At 40.2% G+C, this 20440-nt stretch overlaps 3 protein-coding genes across 14 annotated transcripts in view; 2 read left to right on the top strand and 1 right to left on the bottom strand.

Moving 5' to 3' along the window:
• Positions 1-14161, bottom strand: part of adam22 (ADAM metallopeptidase domain 22) — a 48487-nt gene extending 34326 nt beyond the window's left edge. Inside the window, exons 1-4 of one of the 5 annotated variants that reach the window (XM_056763505.1) lie at positions 13952-14161; positions 12572-12661; positions 12273-12433; positions 10220-10293 (exon numbers count right to left, since the gene is read on the bottom strand). In XM_056763505.1, the coding sequence (XP_056619483.1) occupies positions 10220-10293; positions 12273-12433; positions 12572-12661; positions 13952-14042 (416 nt within the window). In that variant the 5' untranslated portion in view covers positions 14043-14161. Of the gene's footprint in view, positions 1-10219; positions 10294-12272; positions 12434-12571; positions 12662-12763; positions 12892-13951 lie in introns of those variants that run through there. The other 4 variants (XM_056763502.1, XM_056763503.1, XM_056763504.1 and 1 more) reach the window with 4 other exon arrangements.
• Positions 12952-17891, top strand: LOC130433578 (uncharacterized). Of its 8 annotated transcripts, none has more exons than XR_008908609.1 (7): positions 12952-13012; positions 13298-13344; positions 13775-13926; positions 14194-14424; positions 15129-15406; positions 15513-16091; positions 16205-16669. XR_008908609.1 is itself a non-coding variant. In XM_056763510.1 (6 exons), exons 1-5 carry the CDS (start codon positions 12986-12988, stop codon positions 15400-15402), a joined length of 474 nt encoding a protein of 157 aa, XP_056619488.1. In that variant the 5' UTR covers positions 12984-12985; the 3' UTR covers positions 15403-15406; positions 16205-16669. The 8 variants fall into 8 exon arrangements, 3 of the variants coding, with proteins under 3 accessions (XP_056619488.1, XP_056619487.1, XP_056619486.1); XR_008908607.1 differs by lacking the exon at positions 13775-13926 and having other exon boundaries at positions 12984-13012; positions 15129-15166; positions 15272-15406; positions 15618-16091; XR_008908606.1 differs by lacking the exon at positions 13775-13926 and having other exon boundaries at positions 12984-13012; positions 15129-15166; positions 15272-15406.
• Positions 17892-18697: 806 nt separating this feature from the next.
• LOC130432771 (uncharacterized) overlaps positions 18698-20440 on the top strand; it is a 4763-nt gene continuing 3020 nt past the window's right edge. The window contains exon 1 of the mRNA XM_056762267.1: positions 18698-20224. The gene's annotated coding sequence lies outside the window, so the exon portion shown is untranslated. The remainder of the gene's footprint in view (positions 20225-20440) is intronic.

Here is a 20440-nt window from a genome sequence, read left to right as displayed (position 1 = left end):
ATCTTTGGGTCCCATATAATAAGCAGGTCATATCAAGATCTATGGTGGTTATAATATATCAGAAAAGAATTCAGAATCAAAAAACATAAAGCTTTGGACATTTTGAAGCCATTGTTTCATTTTCTTTTTCAATAAATGCATAATAAAACAAATAGTTAAATTAATAACTAATTGCATCAATTTGGTATTGTGGCTTAATGGGCCTAAATGTATAATTGGACAACATTTGTGTAGAGAAAACAGAGAGGTAAAAGTGAGATAAACAGACACATTGCAGAGGGAATGTACTGTTTAAAGAGTTCAGTGTCTTTAAGCAAGAACTCTGACTGTGAGATCAGCATCCTGACCTTAAAACCGAGTGCGATCACAGCATGACATCAAAACCAGCTTTAACCAGCCATCAGTGACAGACACGGACATCTCAACACCACACATTCACAGCAGTGCACCAGACAAGCAGATTATCAGTGTGTTTACAGGACTGTAAAATAAAAATGTATCTTGCACAACAATAGGATTATTATACACTTCCTAACCACAACAGATATAATATCATTACTATACATACACACAACAGAAACGACAAGCAACTTTACACCATCAGAAATAATGGAGCTTTTTGGCCACACACTACACTGTGGATATGAGACAGAGAGGGGTGAGAAAGAAAACAACTCATCCAAGGACTAATGGAGGACAGGAAAAACCCAAAGCAAAATGAGATAGAGAAATCGTACAGTAGATGAAGAGTGAGAAATAAAGAGCGCACACACAATCCAATAACAGCAGCAAACACTGCATCCCTCGTTACATGCGTGTCATAAAATGCGTGTGATTGATGACAAGAGCTGCTGTTTCACACAGTATCATGCACACATGCATCATAGCAGCCTCCAGCTTTTTATCCAGCACCACCCCCTCCACAACCTTAGTTGCTATTAAGGCAGCAGTAAAGGCCAGACTTGAGTTATATAAAGGCATGAGTACATTAAGGCATGTCTTTTTACTACATTTTTGGCGGCCATTTTGGCAACGCCCCGTGCAGCAATTTCAAATGATCTAAGGACAGTTTGAACAGGGAGATCTCGGAAATCTCCGAAACTGCATTTCCAGGCCTGGGTATGTTTCAGTTCTTTACAGACTTGAATACAGACATGGTTGACTCTATCATCTATTTACTCTATATTCTTCTTTGATATCTCTCTTTCTCCTCTGGCCCTTTATAAAACAGATTTCAGGGTGTGATCTGTGTCCCCATCTGAGACTGTAACACATAATCCAATTAATCTCATTTATTAAATACATGATTTAGTGATCAGGACAAAGGTCATCTTCAGCTCGAGTACAAGTGCGCATTGTTTTTAAGAACACATTTCTGTCTGAATATATTTAAGCAGTCTTTGTGAATTGTCTATACTAGAAACAAAAATGTACCCAAATAGGTTATAAATCATTATAAATTTAATTATTTTTTGTTTATCAATCTCCTCCTTTGTTTACTTCTTTTGTTTAACTTTGTTGTTTAAATTATCATGTGGCAAAAGGCCATTTAGGCCTACATGTTGTATGCAACTATAGGATCTATATTAAAATATATGCTGAACTACATCCAAATATTTGCCAAGAATTTACTTCCCTACCAAGAACTATGGGTACTAACAACAGAAATTCTAAAATACTTTTTTGTATTGATGTCATGTCTTGACATTGAGAGAGCAGACCAGGGTATAGGTAAATTCAGAGGTAGCAAGCTACATTACATTGTGCTTTGTGTAATGCAGAGGTAAAGCCTGAACGCAGATTTCTGCTTTGATTGCTTTGGGATTTGAATAATTTAAAAGGAAAGCCCCACAATCCCCCATCCCAATCCATTCCTCTCTCTCTAGCTCCCAGGCGAGCGCACTATCCCGGTTTAAAATAGGTGCTGTCGCGGCTAGAAAATGGTTCTCACGTAAAGCTTAATGGAGTGTTCCAATGTAGGAGACAGACGTCAGGAGCAAGACATGCTAATTAAAACCGAGAGGGAAAACCAGGGGAATAGAAATAAAAGCACAGATTGTGTGCCAAATAGCACTTTATTATATACGTGTATGTGGGTTTCGAGGTTGTGCTGGAGACACAGATAAGCACAAAGATGAGGCTGTTACAGGAACTCACAATAAGCACTGTTTAAAACATAATTTGCATATAATCACATAAATGAAAATCTATACACAAAAATATTCTCTATCCCACCTTTCAGCAGACAAACATTAAGCATCTTTAGAGATTATACGTCTGATTCTGGATTCTAGAGACCAGCCCATGAAGAGAAAACACCATCCCATTCTGTGATCTATTTAGCACTCTCTAGGTTTCTCTCTTATACACAAAAACAACTTTACTTTTGACCTGCCACACAAACATGTGACATGGTACACATAAATCAAATGTTGTATAGTATACACAATGTCTTAGAACACAGGAATTTTGTTAGATAATAGTATTTATTTCGGACATAATTGACTTACTATTATTGCAAATCTTTCAAATCTTCATTTTTGTTTATTTGTACCTCATTACCGGTGAAATGCTGTGTTTTGCTTAGGTTCTGTGACATGTTGTTACATCACATTTGTAATGTTAAGTTATCTAATTTAAAAGTACATGAATAGACAATACAGTGATTACAGTGACTTCCAAGATAATGTATGTGTGTGTGTGTGTGTGTGTCTCCTCAGAGAGAGTAGAAATCAATTGTTATTGTATAAAGATAATGCTACTGTATTAGCAATTCTCACAAGCAAACTGTACTTAGACCTTCTTCTTGTTGAGCATGCATGTATTGTAAGAGTGCTCTTAGACCGATTATGCACGCTTGGCCAGCCCCTAACTTTGACATATATCAAGAACTTTTGGGGTTCAGTAGCACACATGACCATTTCACAATTTCATCTATTATTTAATTATTTTTGCAGCCCCAGCTGACTTTCAAGGGGGGCTTAAGATTGCTAATATTTTAAAATTAGATGAAATAAGCATCGGAATACATTTACAAAAACAAAAAATAGTTGTTTGGTCATTTTTCTGATGAATAAACGTTGGTCCAGTTAATGTCAAGCTGTAAAATATGGGTCGTCAGCATGCTGAAGTAGCATTCATTGATACAAAATGTCCGCACTCCGATCACATGTCTATCAAGGTGTTACCCCAAATGTTGTGGACACGGTTGGCTGTGTTCATCCTTCAGCCTCGACTTTGTCTGCTTCCCATTCCGCGGCGGCTGCCCAATATTCCCTTCGCGACGCAATGGGAATAGGGGAATTGGATTGTTTACATTGTGTAGTTATAAGTTGTTTGCGAAATTTGCACAATTAAAAGGTTTCGAATTTTGACTGCAACTCTCATGCATCCTGATTCCTTCACTTCATCATCTTTATAAACAGCATCCTTTTGTGGGACTTATGAAACCCATATAAAATACTAGTGTGGAACTTTCTCTTTCTCCGAGCTGGAGTTCTGCACGTGGTGACTTCTCCTCTCCGCGGAGAGTGGCGACTCCACCCCCGGATTGTCAAGCTTATTTGGGAGCAATTCGGGCAGGCACAGGTGGACCTGTTCGCCTCCCTGGACACCACCCATTGCCTGCTTTGGTACGCCCTCATCGAGGCCCCCCTCGGCACAGACAGATTACTGCACTTAAGAAGGCCTTCCCACACAGTGAGCCTCCTTGCACAGCTCCTGTGCAAAATCAGGGAAGAGGAGCACCAAGTCTTGTTGGCTGCGCCCTACTGGCCAAAACCAGACTTGGTTCTCAGAACTGACGCATCAGACAACGACTGGTTGATTCCTCTGATGAAGGAGCTTTTTTCAAAGGGGAAAGGCACAGTCTGGTGTCTGAGGTCAGACCTCTGGAACCTCCACTTCTGGCTCCTGGACGGAACAAGGAGATCCTGAGCTATCTGCCGCCTGCAGTGGTAAACACCATCACTCAGGCTAGAGCTCCATCCACCAGGCGCCTGTATGCCATTTTTTCTCGTCATGGTGGTTTTTCTAGCAGGGAAGACCCACAGAGTTGTGCAATCGGCATCTTTCTGTCCTTTCTCCAAGAAGGCCTAGAGAGAAACCTCTCCCCTTCTATCCTCAATTTGTATGTCGAGCACCATTGCCGTACATCACATGCTTGTTGGGGGTAAGTGTCTCGGACAGCACGACATGTACATCAGATTCCTGAGGGGCGCAAGGAGGCTGAATCCTTCCCATCAGCGTTCTGTACCCTCTGGTGACGTTAACGTATTCCTTGAGGGCCTGGAAAGGGCCCCGTTTGAGCCCATGGGAGAAGCCAGTTTACCTCATCTTACAACGAAGACGGTTCTCCTACTGGCGCTCGCCTCTGTAAAGAGGGTGGGGGATCTGGATGCACTCTCTCTGTCCAACGAGTGCCTTGAGTTTGGGCAGAGTGACACCTACCTCCTACTTTGGTGCCCAAAGCTTCCACCACTGCCTTCAGGGAACAGATGGTGAACTTGCAGGCACTCCCCATGGGGAGGAAGCCCCTGCATTGTTGTGTCCAGTGCGCCCTGCTCCTTTACGTGGGGCTACACCCCACATTTTTGCGAGGTTCTACAGTCTTCATGTAGAGCCGGTGTCAGCCCCCATCTTACACGATACTATCTTACACAACTGATAAGACTAATTGCCGGCTGGACGTTCCACTGCTAAGCGCCTTCTCCCCTCACCAGGCTATTCCAGCTTCCCTTCTTCCCCTACCAGAGCGAAATACAGGCGTTCCCTCCATCCAAGCACTTCTCTGGTTTACGACCAGGTGGAGAAGGCTGTAGACTAAGACCAGTATAGGTAGAGATATCCCCCACGAGGTGAACCCTATACCTGAGCTAGTGCTCTAATCGTAGTGACTCCCCTCTTGGGTCGTCCCATCTGACATTTCCTCCATCTTCGGTTCCCTTGATGGTGAACCTGTAACCTCCACTTGGTGGACTTCCACCTCTTATGTGCACCCCTTGGTTGGGGCCCCACACGACTATTGCCTTAAGATCTCCCCACTGGTGAGACCGTGTAGGTATTTCCACATATCACCTCCCTACGGTAGGATGTGGTCTCTGTAGTGCACCACCTCAAGCGAGGGAGTAGCGCTCCCCAGTGTCCCTTACGGTGCTGGGCGGCTATCTCGTCTCTAGAGTAGGAAGGCCACCGACTGTGACGGCTGATGGTAAGAGCCTCTCATCGTTGACACTCTCAAATTGATATCTTACTACACCACCGGAAGGTCACATTTCGCGGTAGCGCTCACTTGTGAAACACCTAGGCCAGTCAGTGTCGCTCCGCTGGAAGTGGTGACGCAGTGCCTTGGCATTTCGTATATGGACAACATTCATTCTCAACACAAAAGCGAGAGACCGACCGAAAGGGAACGTCTCGGTTACTTTTACACCTGTATGCACGAGGCGAAGACGTCTCATTCCCTCCATCAGGCAAAAGAGGTTACAGTCGTCGTAACCAAGGCGTTTTGTGAATGAGAGCGGGGCCTTTGAAAGTGATTGAATATTGGTTTCACAAGGACACCAGGAGTCAAGGATTCAAATGCAGTAATGATAACCACTAAAAAACTACAGCAGAATCATAACAGACGAAATAGAGTTTAAAGACATTAAGATTATGTTAAAAACATTTGTGAGTCAGTTTTTTGTGAATATAGGTGTGTTTGAAATGGCTGCCTGACATCAGTATTGTTTAGTGCTGATCACTTCAGCTCTTTTGTGCTTTTGCAAGTCACGAGTTTTTAAACCTGCATGTGCTCCCAAAGAGGCAAAACTGCAGTCTCAGCAAAACAAAAGACCTTGAAGCAATTTTATACACACCACACATACACATTCACAGTACTTAACACAAATAATCACCACAATTATAATAACATCACAACTCGGGGTGCAAAATCAGCAAAATTTAAACCTGCACACGTTCATATGAAGACCCACACAAAGGGCTTTGCCGTGTAAAACAGATTTTGTATATTTTGAAGGATGAGCCCATCCCCCGATAACACTTATTCTGAGGGGAGCAGGTGCAGCCATTCTCATTGTGAGGTGTGTGTTCACCAGCCCCCCAACTGAGTGTTTGCTAGTATAAAAAATGCTCATTATTTTCACCAATATTCCATCATAATCAAATCCCTCCAACATGAAATCTCACACGCCAGTATTTCCACAGCTTTTTATCAATGGATATCGTGTTTTTATTAGCAGATTTCCTTTACTTTTGATTTCCATTTTTTTATGTTTTTAGACATCTTTTTACCTTACAAATAATCACACACAACACACACAAACAACTTTCCTTTTGAATAGTTTAAAATGAAGTAAACAGCAGGAACATAGAGAATAGAAATAAAAAAAGACTACTCTGAAACAGAGGGTTCTCCCGATTTGAGTTGAGAGAGTCCTCTTTAAATGATTAGGTGAGATAAACTGCAGTTATTAATATGAGAATGTATCACATTACATCTGATAAGTGTCTAATGTAAAGGGCCAAAGCTTATTGTTAATAATCACAATGCTGAAAATGTGAGTGTGTGTGAGCAAGAGCCCATGTGAGACACTGACTCCAGTTGTTTCTCCTGACTTCATCTCTCTCTGATCTACCTCTCCATCACACACCTACACAGACTCAAGGGTGCATAAAGGACATTGTTTAGTCAGACTTCCACATTCCCCCTATCCACCAACTCTCTCTCTCTATCTCTCACGCAAACACAAACACACACACACGTTTATCTATCTAAATGAGGATATACACCCATGACCTTGGTGTTGCTAGCATCATCCTCGAACCATAGACTGTATAAAAGATGGACAGCGTGACGCCGCTTCCTTCCATCACAAAAAATTGATCTTAAAACTTTTGACGATGGGTGCTGACATGTTACACAAAAATGTCAGAGCCTGGTAACTAACTAAAACCAAACGTATTCAAAAGACGAACAACTGCAAATACCTCAGTGTGACAAAAATTTACTAAAATATCTGAAAACATCTTTGGAAAAAAAAAATTGAGGTGTAATTGGATTTTGATGTGCGGCTCCTGACCCATTTCTTTACGTGGAGCGGGCGCGATTTATGACCTGTACTGCAGCCAGCCACCAGGGGACGATCAAAGAGCCCGCAGCCTTAATTTTTTTAGGACGTGTGAGGCACCCCTAGCTCGAACCACTGAACTACATGATAGGATAAAATATATGAATATAATTAAGTAAATTTAAGATTAAAACTGACTGGATCATCCTGAATCCCTAAATATATTGCTCCTATCAAAGCTAAACCAGACCCTAAAACTAGGTATGGGAATTACGCTACACTGTTTTAATAGTGAAACCAAAACCTAGAACGAGCAGGGGCCATGAAAATACACACAAAAAATACAAAGGGTTCCTCACACACTTAGCAAAACAGGCACCTCAGGTGTAACTGTCAAGTGAAATGAAACCCATTTGTGTCAACTAGAGTCGAACACAGATGACATAATGATGGATATAAATGATCCAACGATGCATGAAGTCTGTTCATCAGAACAGGGTGTGTGATCGTCAAATGACTATACTGAGAATTACTTTGGACAGAGCAAATATCGTGCAACGAATAATGGAAAGTCATATCTTACTACAGAGCTTTGGTTTATAATAAGTATCTTACATATTACTGTGAATTATGGTTAATAATAATAAAAATGACAAATTAAACCATGTACTCTGCAATTCTGAAAACTTGAGTCATTCGAAGACTTATACAGGAAGACTGTGACCCACACCAGTACTGTTTGTGGCAGACGTCTTCTGTCACATGTCTGATATGGTGAGACGTCACGCATGTGCTGGGTCAAGCAGAAGCTCATAGTAGCAAATGGTGGATGACACTGGGATTCTTCTGTACAGCATTTTGCTGAGAACAGACCTTTCATGAACAGAGCTGATGTTGGCATATGCATGCTATAGGCTTGGATATGATTTTCATATTCATGTTTACATAAAACATTCTGCATCCACCTCATTTCATTGAAATAACGTTTGCTCTGATAAAAAGAGACACTAACATTAGAAACCAGTGATTTGTGTTTGGTTCAAAGAAGGAATGAGGATGTGATTGTTTATCTCTTCTGTGTTACAGCTGTCTGTTCCCACCCCCAGCATCAGCGATATCGGGCTGATTTTAATGCTTCCTTTCTGCCACATGGTCCGTCGTCACGACGACACAGCAAGATTGAAAAGCAGAAAACCCATTTGCACCAACCGCTTTAATCAAACACACTCATTCATTATTCAGAGCGTGAAATAGTGGGTGTAGGGGGCAGTCCGGTGTGTGTGGATTACTGAAAATTTTGAATAATTGCACATCATGATTAAAAAAATACACAAAATAACAAACATTTATCCAGCAGCAATTAAACATACTATAAAACAGTTTTACAGGAAAATTGGTTGAGTTGTAGTTATCAATTAACTGTGCTTTATTATTATATAAACTAAATTTCATGCTTCAACAGATTTTATATATGAATCTGTCTCTCTTGATAATGTTATTTAATAGTAACTGTTTTAAGATAAAGAGTTTTATCATCAGATTAGATTTAGTTTTATCATAGAAAAACTTTCAGTTGGAGACTAGCCGACTCTCCCAACATACACAAACAAGTTAAGAAAACCCGAGAAAGCAATCTGGACGCCGGTCAGACAGGACGGATCCAACTGCCAGCTCTCCATGGGCACAGAGAAACCAACAAAACAACACAAACTTTTGTGTTTCTGCTATATTATGCAGACACACACACATTTCTTTGACAATCAAAAGCTATCAACTCCATACCCATTAAAGCAGAACCTTATTATACTGAGCAAGAGAAACCACAGACAGACAAACACAATCTTATAATGGCTCTGTATCCAAGTAAGATGCCAATATAGTAAGCATAATATATGACAATGTCAAGTGCTACCGCCAAACATGCATATCCAAAATTAGCATTTGGACTGATGGTTTTAATAGTGGGTGATTGAGATGGGAAACATCTTACCTTTAAAATGTATATGATTATGTAAAACTGTCCTAAGGCATAAACATTCTTTAATAATAACAGCAGTTTTTGCATAATATACATACTAAGTGGCCCAATGACCCGACAGGACACATACACAACAATAACTGAGCCTCAACACCCTCCAATACACACCACCAGTCGTGGGCAGTCGTGATCTAATGGTTAGGGGCAGTCATGGCCAAATGGTCAAAGAGTCGGACGTGTTACCCAAAGGTTGCAGCCAGGTTCGATTCCCAGGCCGGCAGGAAACAATGGATGTGCCCTTGAGAAGACACCTTACACCCAGTTGCTCCCTGGGCACTGCGGTGAAATTTTCTCACTGCTCCGGGTGTATGTGTTCACATACCGTACAACACACTTTACTTTCACACTATTGACAAGAGGCTGACCAAACAACGGAGCTGAAAGTTTCTCTCCATCAAGATGTTGTGAAACACACTCTGCATAGTGTCTATAGTGAAAACAACAAGAAGTTTATACATTTTCTCACGAAAGCTGTAAAAAACATGTCTAAGTCATATTTCACTCCTTTAAATACTTATCATCATGGTAGTATTAATGGTTGCTAATTCAACAACAAATTACGGTTCCTACAATATTTACATTTTTAAGTGAAACATAACCTGGACAAGTTTTTATAAGATTCCCCCACACTGCCAAAGAAACCACCACATCAGTAAAGAACCTGGTGTTCCTCATCAAATCTTCAAGCTTTGACATCATACAAGCCTAAAATAATCCTAAAAACCCAACTAAAACCACTACAGAACCAGACAAATGAGACCAAGCACTCTGAAGCATGAAAGCCTGTCCTTTAGGGAATCCTTCCTGACAGAGACAGAGCTAGGGCAGAAGCCTTGATCAAGTGGTCAGGTCTTTCCCAATTCTTCAGCATAAATCTAAAGCCATTATGATGCTGCAGTCCATCAGCAGCAACATAAAACCCTTCACAAGTAGATCTGATGGGCATTAGTCATACCTCACACTCTTCAGTTACAGACACACGCTGCGTTCTACCGATGCAGCAGTGAAACTAGCATTAAAGCTGTATTTTCCCATTGAAGCAACATGACAGAACCAACCAAGTGGTTTCAAACCCAAACTGCTAAGTAAGAGCATAACAGTAGATACTCACTGGTTTAGTTCCACATCTAAAACAAAGGTCTTCCCAAAAGCATGGACTTGAAAGCTAGCCAGGGCCACATGATTCTGAAAGAGACAAATTAGACAAGATCAGGTCATTTTCATGTTTCACATGAGCTGAGACAATAAAAACTGTAAAATTAGAACATGTTTGGTGTTTGGGGAGACAGCAGTAAAATTAGATGTGCTAATTGGTTTTAATTCATCACGGGTACACTGTGCTGTACAAAACTGGTGGCAGTGTGGGTGTATGTGTGTGTTAGCTGATGGTTAATTCACTGCCTGCTTGGGGCCCATATGGCCAGGGCCGTATACCCCCCCCCCCTCAGGGGAGGATGAAGCTTTGGCTTGCAATGCATTGTTCTCATTGCTTGTGGGCGAATACGTGTTTATAGGGGAAAGGGTGCAAAAATAGAAGCATATGAAGGAGTTGAGGGGGGTCTACCACTCCCAGAGGGCCACACCTCTCCCTCAACCAACAATGTGTAGTAATCGATAAAAAAGAAACGAGGAGAACGAAGGGGTGGAAGAAATTGGGAGGGGGATCCTCTAAACTTCACCCATGAATGACCCGCTGATTGAAGCAGAGATACACTCACATCCATCTAGTCCATGTTGGATGAGAGTGTGTGTGTAACATCTAAATACAAAACGTTGCACCATAACAGTGCACAATATTCAACCTATGTTTCATAATCAAGAATCTAATAAAAAAATCTAGAACAGAAAAGGATGTGTAATGTGAGAGATGCTTTCTGCCCATTACGTCCTGGAATCATTGATTGCAGTTTCATCATGACATTGTCCTAAAACTGACTCCAGTCTTTTTGATCTGCATTTTGAGTTAAATAAAGATGATCTAAAATTAGCAAGCTAAGAGATGCTTTTTTGTTTTTTCCTGCCATCAATTAATACCCATAAATAAAACAGAACTTCGATCTGCTTTGAAATGCTGTAGAGCAAACGTAAGCCAAACACAAAGCTAAAAACACACCTAAACATTGTTTTGTTTGCTTTACAGATAGATAATATACATATATTTTATAATTAACTTATTCCTCCAACCCAATCTCTAATGTAGCTACACATTTCACCATATGTACTACTGCAATGCTTAAATCAGTACTATGCATTGGCATGATGAATGTGCTTTAGTTTGAATCATACAGACATCAGCTGCGATCGTCAGCCAAAGGGTTAAGCACCACACGTGCACACACACAGCCTTAAGGACAAAACAGCGACGTTGGGACGCATGTAGAGCCATCCTAAACAGCCAAGGAGACTTGATACAGTAATGAGGCCATGAGCGATTGCAAGTCTGACTCTATGCCTCTGAAAAATATTTAGTATTTGAGTTTTGCAGGCACACAGATCCTGAGGGGTTGAGGATATGAAAATAAACATTTTTTGAAAAATCATTTAAATACATAAATTATTTTCAGTTCACTTAAAAAGTCTGATTTAATATCTTAGCCAGGCAAAGCAAGAACAAAAGAAATAGCACATGGTGATTATGTCCTAATGGCGTTACACACTCAACCAAAGAAACAAATGTATTCCTTTGCTTTTGTCAACGTGGCCCAGGTTCTGAGTTCCTGTTCTGCTGTTTTGCTGAATAATGACTGGAGAGACATCTGATCTGGCCTCTGAATACAATCACTGATATGCCTCTGGCATATGATAATGCAAAAAGAAACATATTTATTTCCCATGATATTAATCCATCACATTAATCGATCATTTGTTCTTTCAGTGTCCTTTGTGTTTCCAAAGCAGTGATGCTATGAAATGCCTCAGAAGGCCAATGGTATTCATCAGCATATGACACACACATGTGCTATTCTGGTTCAATATATCACCCTCGTATATTACGAATTGTCTTTACACCTCTTTCAAACCAGCTAGAGTCTAGCCTAAAAAAAGAGTAAGTGAGAAAAACAAAAACATGATTTGAGCGCCCGTCTCCAATGGCAACGGGAGCAGAGAACATCCACACGGATGGGACGCATGGATCACACCCGAACATGAGAAGAAAAACACACCTGTTTACTGTCAGAGCTCAGTCGGACCCGTGTATTCAGAACATCGTGAGAGGTCAGACTGTCTCCGTCCTTTTGGAACACTAACCGGACGGGTACCGTGTTCTCTTTTCCGAGGAACCTGCCGTCATCACCTCGCGCCCTCGTTTTTACAAAGGCGTCTCCTAGAATAAAACATAAATACGACGTGGGTCTGTTTTTAATAACTGCACCACTATCCTTTTGGTTTATGTATGCATATATCGTTGGGCCTAATGTGCTATTCAGATAAAGTTACGATAAATAATATAAAAGACCCTCACCATATTGAGGCAGGGAGATGCTGGTATGTATCACCGTTACGTAGAGGCACATAAAGGAAATCCCGAAACGGAGAGCCATCATTCCCGCATCTATTCGGCGCAGAAATTTCAGTTAATCATATATATCCCAATGTATATGAGCTGTATCCCAAATTAAATTCTATTTCTATTGTCCCTCAGGAAGGCACACACATTCTCTTTCGCGCTGGTTGCCATTAGTGACGCGCGATCAGCCTCTGCATCGATACGCGGGATGCGCGTTGCGCGAGCAGCGGGTGAAAGACCGGACGAAGGCGGGTGCGTTCCGTAGAAGTGAAATCACCCCCCTTTTCTCCACCGAGCAAAAAGCCTCCACCTCTTCAAAAAGACATCAATATCCAGCCGACTCACTGCAGAAACGCCTCATAAATATACATGAGAGAACTGCACGCGGGACGACGGGTAATGTAGTGCGCGCTCGAGCTCGCTGCACCTGCTGTCACTTTCTGCGCAAAACAGATCACGTGACCGTGCGATGTTTAGATCGATGGATCCGTGAGGAGCACAATGAGAGTGGAATAGTGGGCGGGGTTTAGTCTTTGACAGATGTATTTTCACGGAGTATAATTTTGCATTTCAGCAGTATTTAATAATAATGTTTAATGCCATAGCGTTTGTATAACATTTAGAGATGAACCAGAAACCGCCATCAACGTTCTTCAAAATATCTTCTTTTGTGATTTACAGAAAGAGAATTTGGATTTTTGGGAGAACAATCCTTTTAAGGACACCTGGTAAGGTATAGCCTATAAGTAAATAATAATTTATCGTTCAATTATTCAATAATTCGAAAGTTAATGCTTATCCCGAGGTGGTATTGGCGTTTATTCTCGTAACATTTCGACTTTATTCTCGTAACATTTCGACTTTATTCTCGTAACATTTCGACTTTATTCTCGTAACATTTCGACTTTATTCTCTTAACATTTCGACTTTATTCTCGTAACAATTCGACTTTATTCTCGAAATCTTGGATTTTTTTTTAACGTGGCACTAAAACGCCGTCGTACGTTGAGTGCATACTCGTATGTCTTTTGGGACACAGCTGTAACAGTCTACATTTTGCTACCTAGCTATGCCTTCGTTGCGCAAATGCATCTTACCTGGTTGCAACAATATTAAAAACAGCTCGGTCTCATTATTTCAATTTAAATTTATTTAAAGCCGTCCCTTCAACCACAAGAGACATGGAGTGCCAGTGTGACAGCATGCAGGAAGGCACCAGATAAGTTGGATGTCAAACAGACCGCTTTGTAGGAAAAGGACTGTAGTCACAAAACTGTCTAAAAGAACACTATACAACAGAAACACTACTGGTATGTTGAGAGGTCAATTTCTTACCTTGTGTTTTTTTAATGTTTATGATGTCAGCAGTTACGAACGGTGACTCCTCTTCACTGACCGCACTGGATGTTAGATGTAAAGATTCCATGCAGGTTGCTAAGCAACCATTAGCCGCGTACAAAAAGTGCACAATAAAAATATTTCCATTTACATAGTTATACCTCTCTTACAAATGTAAACACTATACATATTTTTTTTTTATTTATATGCTTTTTTTTATTTGAATATATATTTTCCAGGTTCTCAAGCTACAGTAGCTATGAGGAGTGTTGCTGTGTGGGCACCTCTTCATCTAGGCTTCTTCGGATCTGTTCTACTTCACTTACGACGGAAAGACCACCACTGAAAGAGCGTCCTCTATTGGAGTTTCCCTCTTTTGAGGAATCTGAAACTAGCTTTAACATGGCAGATCCTGATGTCTCAACCTACCTCCCCAGCATGTTTGAACTGGTTGACACCACCAGTGAACAGTAAGTTAACTTTGTATAGATCTTTGTAACATACACAATAGGAGAAATTATTAAATTTGATGCCGATGTGAGATTTTCATGTTATTTTAAAATGAAGGAGAGAAATGGGCAATTCCGTGAAAAGGTCAACCTTACCACGAAAATATTTTTTACTATGATAAAAGCACAGATTTTAACATTTGGTGGTTCATATACCCATGTGTGTTCTCAATTCAAATTTGTAAAGCATTTGTTTTATTTTTAGTGAATGATATTTCATAGTCAGGTAGGTGCCATTTTCAGGATTGTCACATCCATAACGCTACATATTCCTCATAAATGGACACATGAAAATTATCATAAGGTTTTTATGTTTTATATTTTATGTTCTATAAAGTGGCATCCCTTCTCCATTCATTGAGTATTATTGCTTCAGGATTGTGCATTTTGTTCATTTAGTTTATCATCTCCCAAAAAACGCGTCCTTTTTTTGTCACATCCATGCGATCACATGTTTATTTGCCTTTTTTTTAAATATTTTTTTTCATAGACTGACACTTTTTGAGTTTTAGACTTTGTCAACAAGGTTTCAGTAAAATATAAACCGATGGTTCAATGTAATGGTTTCAAATTCATTCATCATGTCCCTAACGCTGGAATTGCCCAGATATAATACACGTTGTAACAGTTTGTACTTTTCTGTTTGATTTTCTTTGTCAACAAAGCTTCAACCAAGACACCTCAGGACATGGTGAAATACTTGGTATATGAGGACCGCCTGCTTGAGCTTTTTAAAATCTGCCCCACCTGCTCAAGAGTCTGCAGGGCAGTCACATTTATAAATGGAACCTTCCTTTCTGTGACCCAGAAGTGCCTCCACCAGAGTTGTTTATTCACCAGAGAGTGGAAGAGTCAACCACTTCTAAGCAGCACTCCAGCAGGGAATCTGCATCTATCAGCCGCTGTCTACTACACAGGCTCTTCTTTCATCCAGACTAACAAGGTTTGTAGGAAAAATTACATCACCATTAAAAAACGTTTCTTCCGACAGTGGCGTGTAGTACATGCTATGAACAGTTACAGAGGTGCTTTCTAATTTTACCTTACAGGTGCTCAATGCAATGCATGTGAGAACCTTCACCAAAATGACACATTGAAATCATGTGCATAACTACATTCTGCTTTCTGTGCTGCATATATGGCGATCGCATCAGACCAACCAGCTAGTGGGACTAAAACAGAAACAAAATGTATCTCTTGGTGGTGGTGATATGAGAGCCGACAGTCCAGGCCGTTGTGCAAAGTACGGCTCATACTCCATGATGGATCTCAGCACAAACAAAATTGTTGATATCCAGCTTGTACAGGTAAATTGATTATAAAAACTAGAAAATGCGTTGAGCAGAGACGGACCTCCACCAAGTAGGCAGATCCGGCATTTGCCAGAGCCTTTGAGACATTTTGAGCAATTAAATTTACAGTTTTAAAGTCTGTACTTAATGAAAACGAGCTGGGAAGCAGTGTCCGTATCGAAAAGGAAGGGCTTATCCGGAGTCTGGAATTTCTCGACAGAACTGGTGTCAAAGTAGCTTCCCGGGTGACAGACCGACATACCCAGGTTCAAAAGTGTCTTCGGGAAGAGAAACCACACATTAATCAATTTTATGATGTATGGCATTTATGTAAAGGTATGATAGTTTAGAAAATATAGTTTGTTAATTATTTGGAGCACAGCTGATCCTGCGCTACATTAACACTCACTGTTCAACAAATATAGTCAATCTTTTTAAACTGTTTTCAGCACTCACCAAAAAGGTTGATGCCATCTCTAAGGAGAAGGACTGCAACAATATCATCAAAAATCACCTCTACTGGTCAGCAGGCGGTACATCCAGTGGAGAGGAAACAGTGGCAAAATGGACTTCTCTGCTCAACCACATCCAAAATGTGCACGTCCATGAAAATTCTCTATTCCCCAAGTGCATCCACAATCCTTCTGCCGACAAATACAAGTGGCTGAAGCCTGGTGCGACACTTTTCTACACCAATTATGGAATGTAATAAGAACCCTGTAACCCTTTATTTTTTCAAGGCAAGTACCCCTTGACCAGAAAACAACATTTTACTTTAAAATAAAGTGAAATGAGAGCCAACCGTTATTTTACCTAAATTTATTAATTTATTTTTTTAGGCATCTTTGTGTAGTCCTAATTTCATATAAAAATCCTATTATCATAATTTATTGATTTTCATTATTTATTCCTAAATGTCTCTCACGCAGTACCCCTGCAGTACCCCAGGGGTAGTAGAGAGGAACATGTGTCCACAGTGAAAACCAAATGCACCACTGGTTAGTTCATTCTGTCGGTATCTCTATAGTAATATATGCATGATTCTGCATTTACATATTTGCCCCTCTGTCCAGATGTGTTGTGACCATAACGTGTAGTATATTTTCCACTTTGACAAAATATTAAACAAGCAATAAACATACCATTAGTATTGTAGTTACTTTGGTAACGGTTTGTCAACAGTTGAGACCAAATGAATGACTACTTGTAATATGCTCTCTCCTGTGTTTTAGAATATGTGACTGAGCTTACAGATCTACTGTTTAACAAGATCATCAATGACCCGGCACCCTTTGTGGCTGAGATTAAAGCAGTGGATGTTCCTGGATTCCTGTGTTCATAGTATGAGCGACCTGAGGAATCAGACGCAATTGCTAGCGATATGTCCAGGTTCAGCTGTACAGGTCGAGTGGGAACACCTGGTGACCCTACCAATCCCTATCCTAATAAATCCTCGGTTTTCTGCCAATATGCAAGTCAACATTTTCACTGTATTATTCTGGCTTTTACTTAAAATTGTTATTTTGGTAATATATACACAGTACATTACAATTATAAATTTTTATGTACGATAGTACATGTACATGTACATGATGTACGAATGCTGTCCAGATTTGACACCAGTGTTTTCCCCATGTCTAGTTGTGGGTGTCTTCCAAAATCATATCTACCTGCCTCTGTTGCTATGACTTACCTCCTGCCACAATCCATCCCTGCACTACCACCAACATTTTTTAAAACAGTAAGTTGTGACATACAAACATGTCATTACTCAAAAACGGACTGACAGCTGTACAAGACTTTTGTGAAACGTATTGAAAATGTAATCACTAAATAATTGAGCACAAAACATAATTACATTTAAAAATGACTGTATATTTAAATGGGAGGTTTAAAGCCTGTGTACTCCCATCTTCATCTGGGTACACTTGATGTATACGGAGCACAACACAAGAAGGTATGACAACCCTGTTGTGCTTTCCTAGGTATCCCCATTTCCAGGAAACAAAACATTTGTGTGCAGAGTCGCGAGTACGACTGTAATGATAAAATAAAAACAAAATGTCATGTCATGATTTTATAATTATCTAGGATTGTTTTGGGTAGGTGGTGTTCTGTCTGATAATTGCAATAAAAACTGACAGTGTGGAGTTGTTGTCGGTATCTGTTGTCTTTGTTTAAGAACACTTGTGATATAGTAATTCTTATGCTGGTGGTAGTTTAAATAGAATTTGAAATTCTATTACGTAATGGCCGAACTAGTGAAAAGAATTGTTGTTTGGACCAGATTTTGTTCGAAATGAGGTCACAGACGGTCGTTTTCGACCAGTGAGTAAGGGTTCAGGGCAGGCAGACACTGACTGTGGCTGTCCAGGAAGCTCTCCACATCTATTTGGAACTTGTTAGACTAAGTATTTTAGTGTTGAAGATCTAATGTCTCCATAATTTTAATGATTATTGTGGAAACTACAATTGTTAATTTTTACATACAGCATTAAGGCAGAATCATTCACCTCAGTTAACAGTTACACCTACAGTTTATTGTCATCCATTTAAGATGTTGATTTTATGTTTCATTTATTGCTAACCTAACTTTATTTCGCTAAGCTTATAGTGATTACACATTGCTGGCTTGCATGAAAGGAAGAAACAAAATACCGTTCTGTTGCAAACCGAAAGGGATGAAGTTGATTCTCGTGAAGCTGGTTAATGTCCTCTGAATTGCATTCTGGGTCTGGATGCTCAAACATGTATTGTTGTATTAAGCTGCTAGAACTAGAATTAGTTAGTAGCATCCATTCAGACTGTAGCAGTTATTAACGGTTGAGAGACGGTCGCTTTCCCGCGAGTAGGCGTGGTTTCATTAATTAGATTAGATTAGATTCAACTTTATTGTCATTACACATATACAAGTACAGTGTAACGAAATGTAGTTTAGGTCTAACCAGAAGAGCAATTAGCAAGTGCAGATATACAGTGTGAATAAATACAGAATACAATATTAGGAAAATAATTTACGATGGGCATTTACTATAAAAATATGACAATCGGTATGTACTATGAACAATATATACAGAAGGCTATATACTGTGAACATTAGTGTACAGGAGGTTATGAACAGATAACAATATAGACTATACAATAGTGCAAGTGACTTGAGTGTGCAATAATGACAGCAGGCACGCCCACAGCGTTTGAGAGCAGTCTTTCCTAACCTATATTATTAACCTGGCTTTTTTATTTATTTAAACTTGGCTGGGTGGTAAATAACACATTTTTTCTCTTGTGTGACACACTCAGAACACATTTAAAAAAAAAATTACCCGGACTGAAAAAAGGTATTTGCATTTCTCGCTGTTGGATCGTAACCAGGTTATAAGTATTGCTTTACAATGCCAAACAAGAAACAGGAGCAAGAGACAAACAACAGAGAGCAGCCAACTTATTAATTTAAACTCAAACAGGCTGTTCATCAGCTAATCGAAAGTTTAAGACCGTAGCCTTAAAAAGTTGAAATCTGCACAAAAATATGGCTTTCATTTCATTGTTCTTCAGGAAGTCACACTGTAGTGATTTCCTGGTGGCAAAGGAAAAAGGCTTTCCGTCTTTGAATGTGGCAGGATTGTTGAGCTGCAAAAGCAAGGGATCTCTCAAACATGCCATCGCTGCCGAGGTTGGACGCAGTCAGACAGTCATTGCAAATTTCTTAAAATATCCTGAGAGCTATGGGACTAAAAAGTCAAGTGGTAGACCCCAAATGACAGTCATTTACTGTCACCTGCTCATAGACACCAGATTCTTTGTTTCTCTTAGATTCAAATCTCACGCCTAAGTGAATTGTGAAAAAACTTAAGGTGGTGAATTAACGAACTAAATGCACCATGCAACAATCTGCAAATGTAGCACTTATACATCGTTTAAAAACATGGCTCTCAATTCCTTAACATTTGGACTTTCTTTAGTGCCATCAACATCAATACCATAGACTGATGTCTGCAGGAATGTGTACATGCTGTTGAGAGCATCATCATAGCTTACACCAAAATCGAAGTGAGCTTTGATCAGTTGGCTGCCAATGATGTGGCTCCCTGGCATGGGATAAGTATCTTGTCAATCACAATGTAGTAGGTGCTGATGGCTTGCTTCAGAGTTCCAGAGGCAAGGAGGAATGGCTGGCGTTGTCCCTCTTGACTCTCCAAATGTTATTCTAAGCACCTACATGACAAAACAGAGAAATTGCAAAAAAAGGCCCCCTCGTGGCCGCTAAGCATCAGACATTTTACTGTGACTCTCTCTCTCCTATGGGAAGATTACTTGCTTCACCTGGACTCTTAGCCAATCACAGGTTGACTCAGGATCGCTGCACGCTGGTAGCATTCTGTCCGAGACTTTGCCAGTAGTGCACGCTAACTGCACGGACTTGAAACCCGCTTTGACACAACTGCCTTATCCTGTGTGCGTCTTTACAAGTAAGAATCTGTATTTTGTTGTTCCTTTACTGTCATTGCTGATGCTCGATTGGTAGTGTTTGTTAGTTTAGTGTTGCTAATTTAAGCTCAGGTTTTTTCTGCTAATATCTGGCTTTGCGTTGTAATGCTTCTTATTATGTATAAATGTATAAGTCTGTACTCGGGCATTATTCCTTTGTTACACGTTGTAGAATACCAGTTTTGCACCCTCTGCAC

Source organism: Triplophysa dalaica, chromosome 12, assembly GCF_015846415.1.
Source record: "Triplophysa dalaica isolate WHDGS20190420 chromosome 12, ASM1584641v1, whole genome shotgun sequence".
Lineage (NCBI taxonomy): Eukaryota > Metazoa > Chordata > Actinopteri > Cypriniformes > Nemacheilidae > Triplophysa > Triplophysa dalaica.
This window is presented reverse-complemented; position numbering and strand designations above follow the sequence as displayed.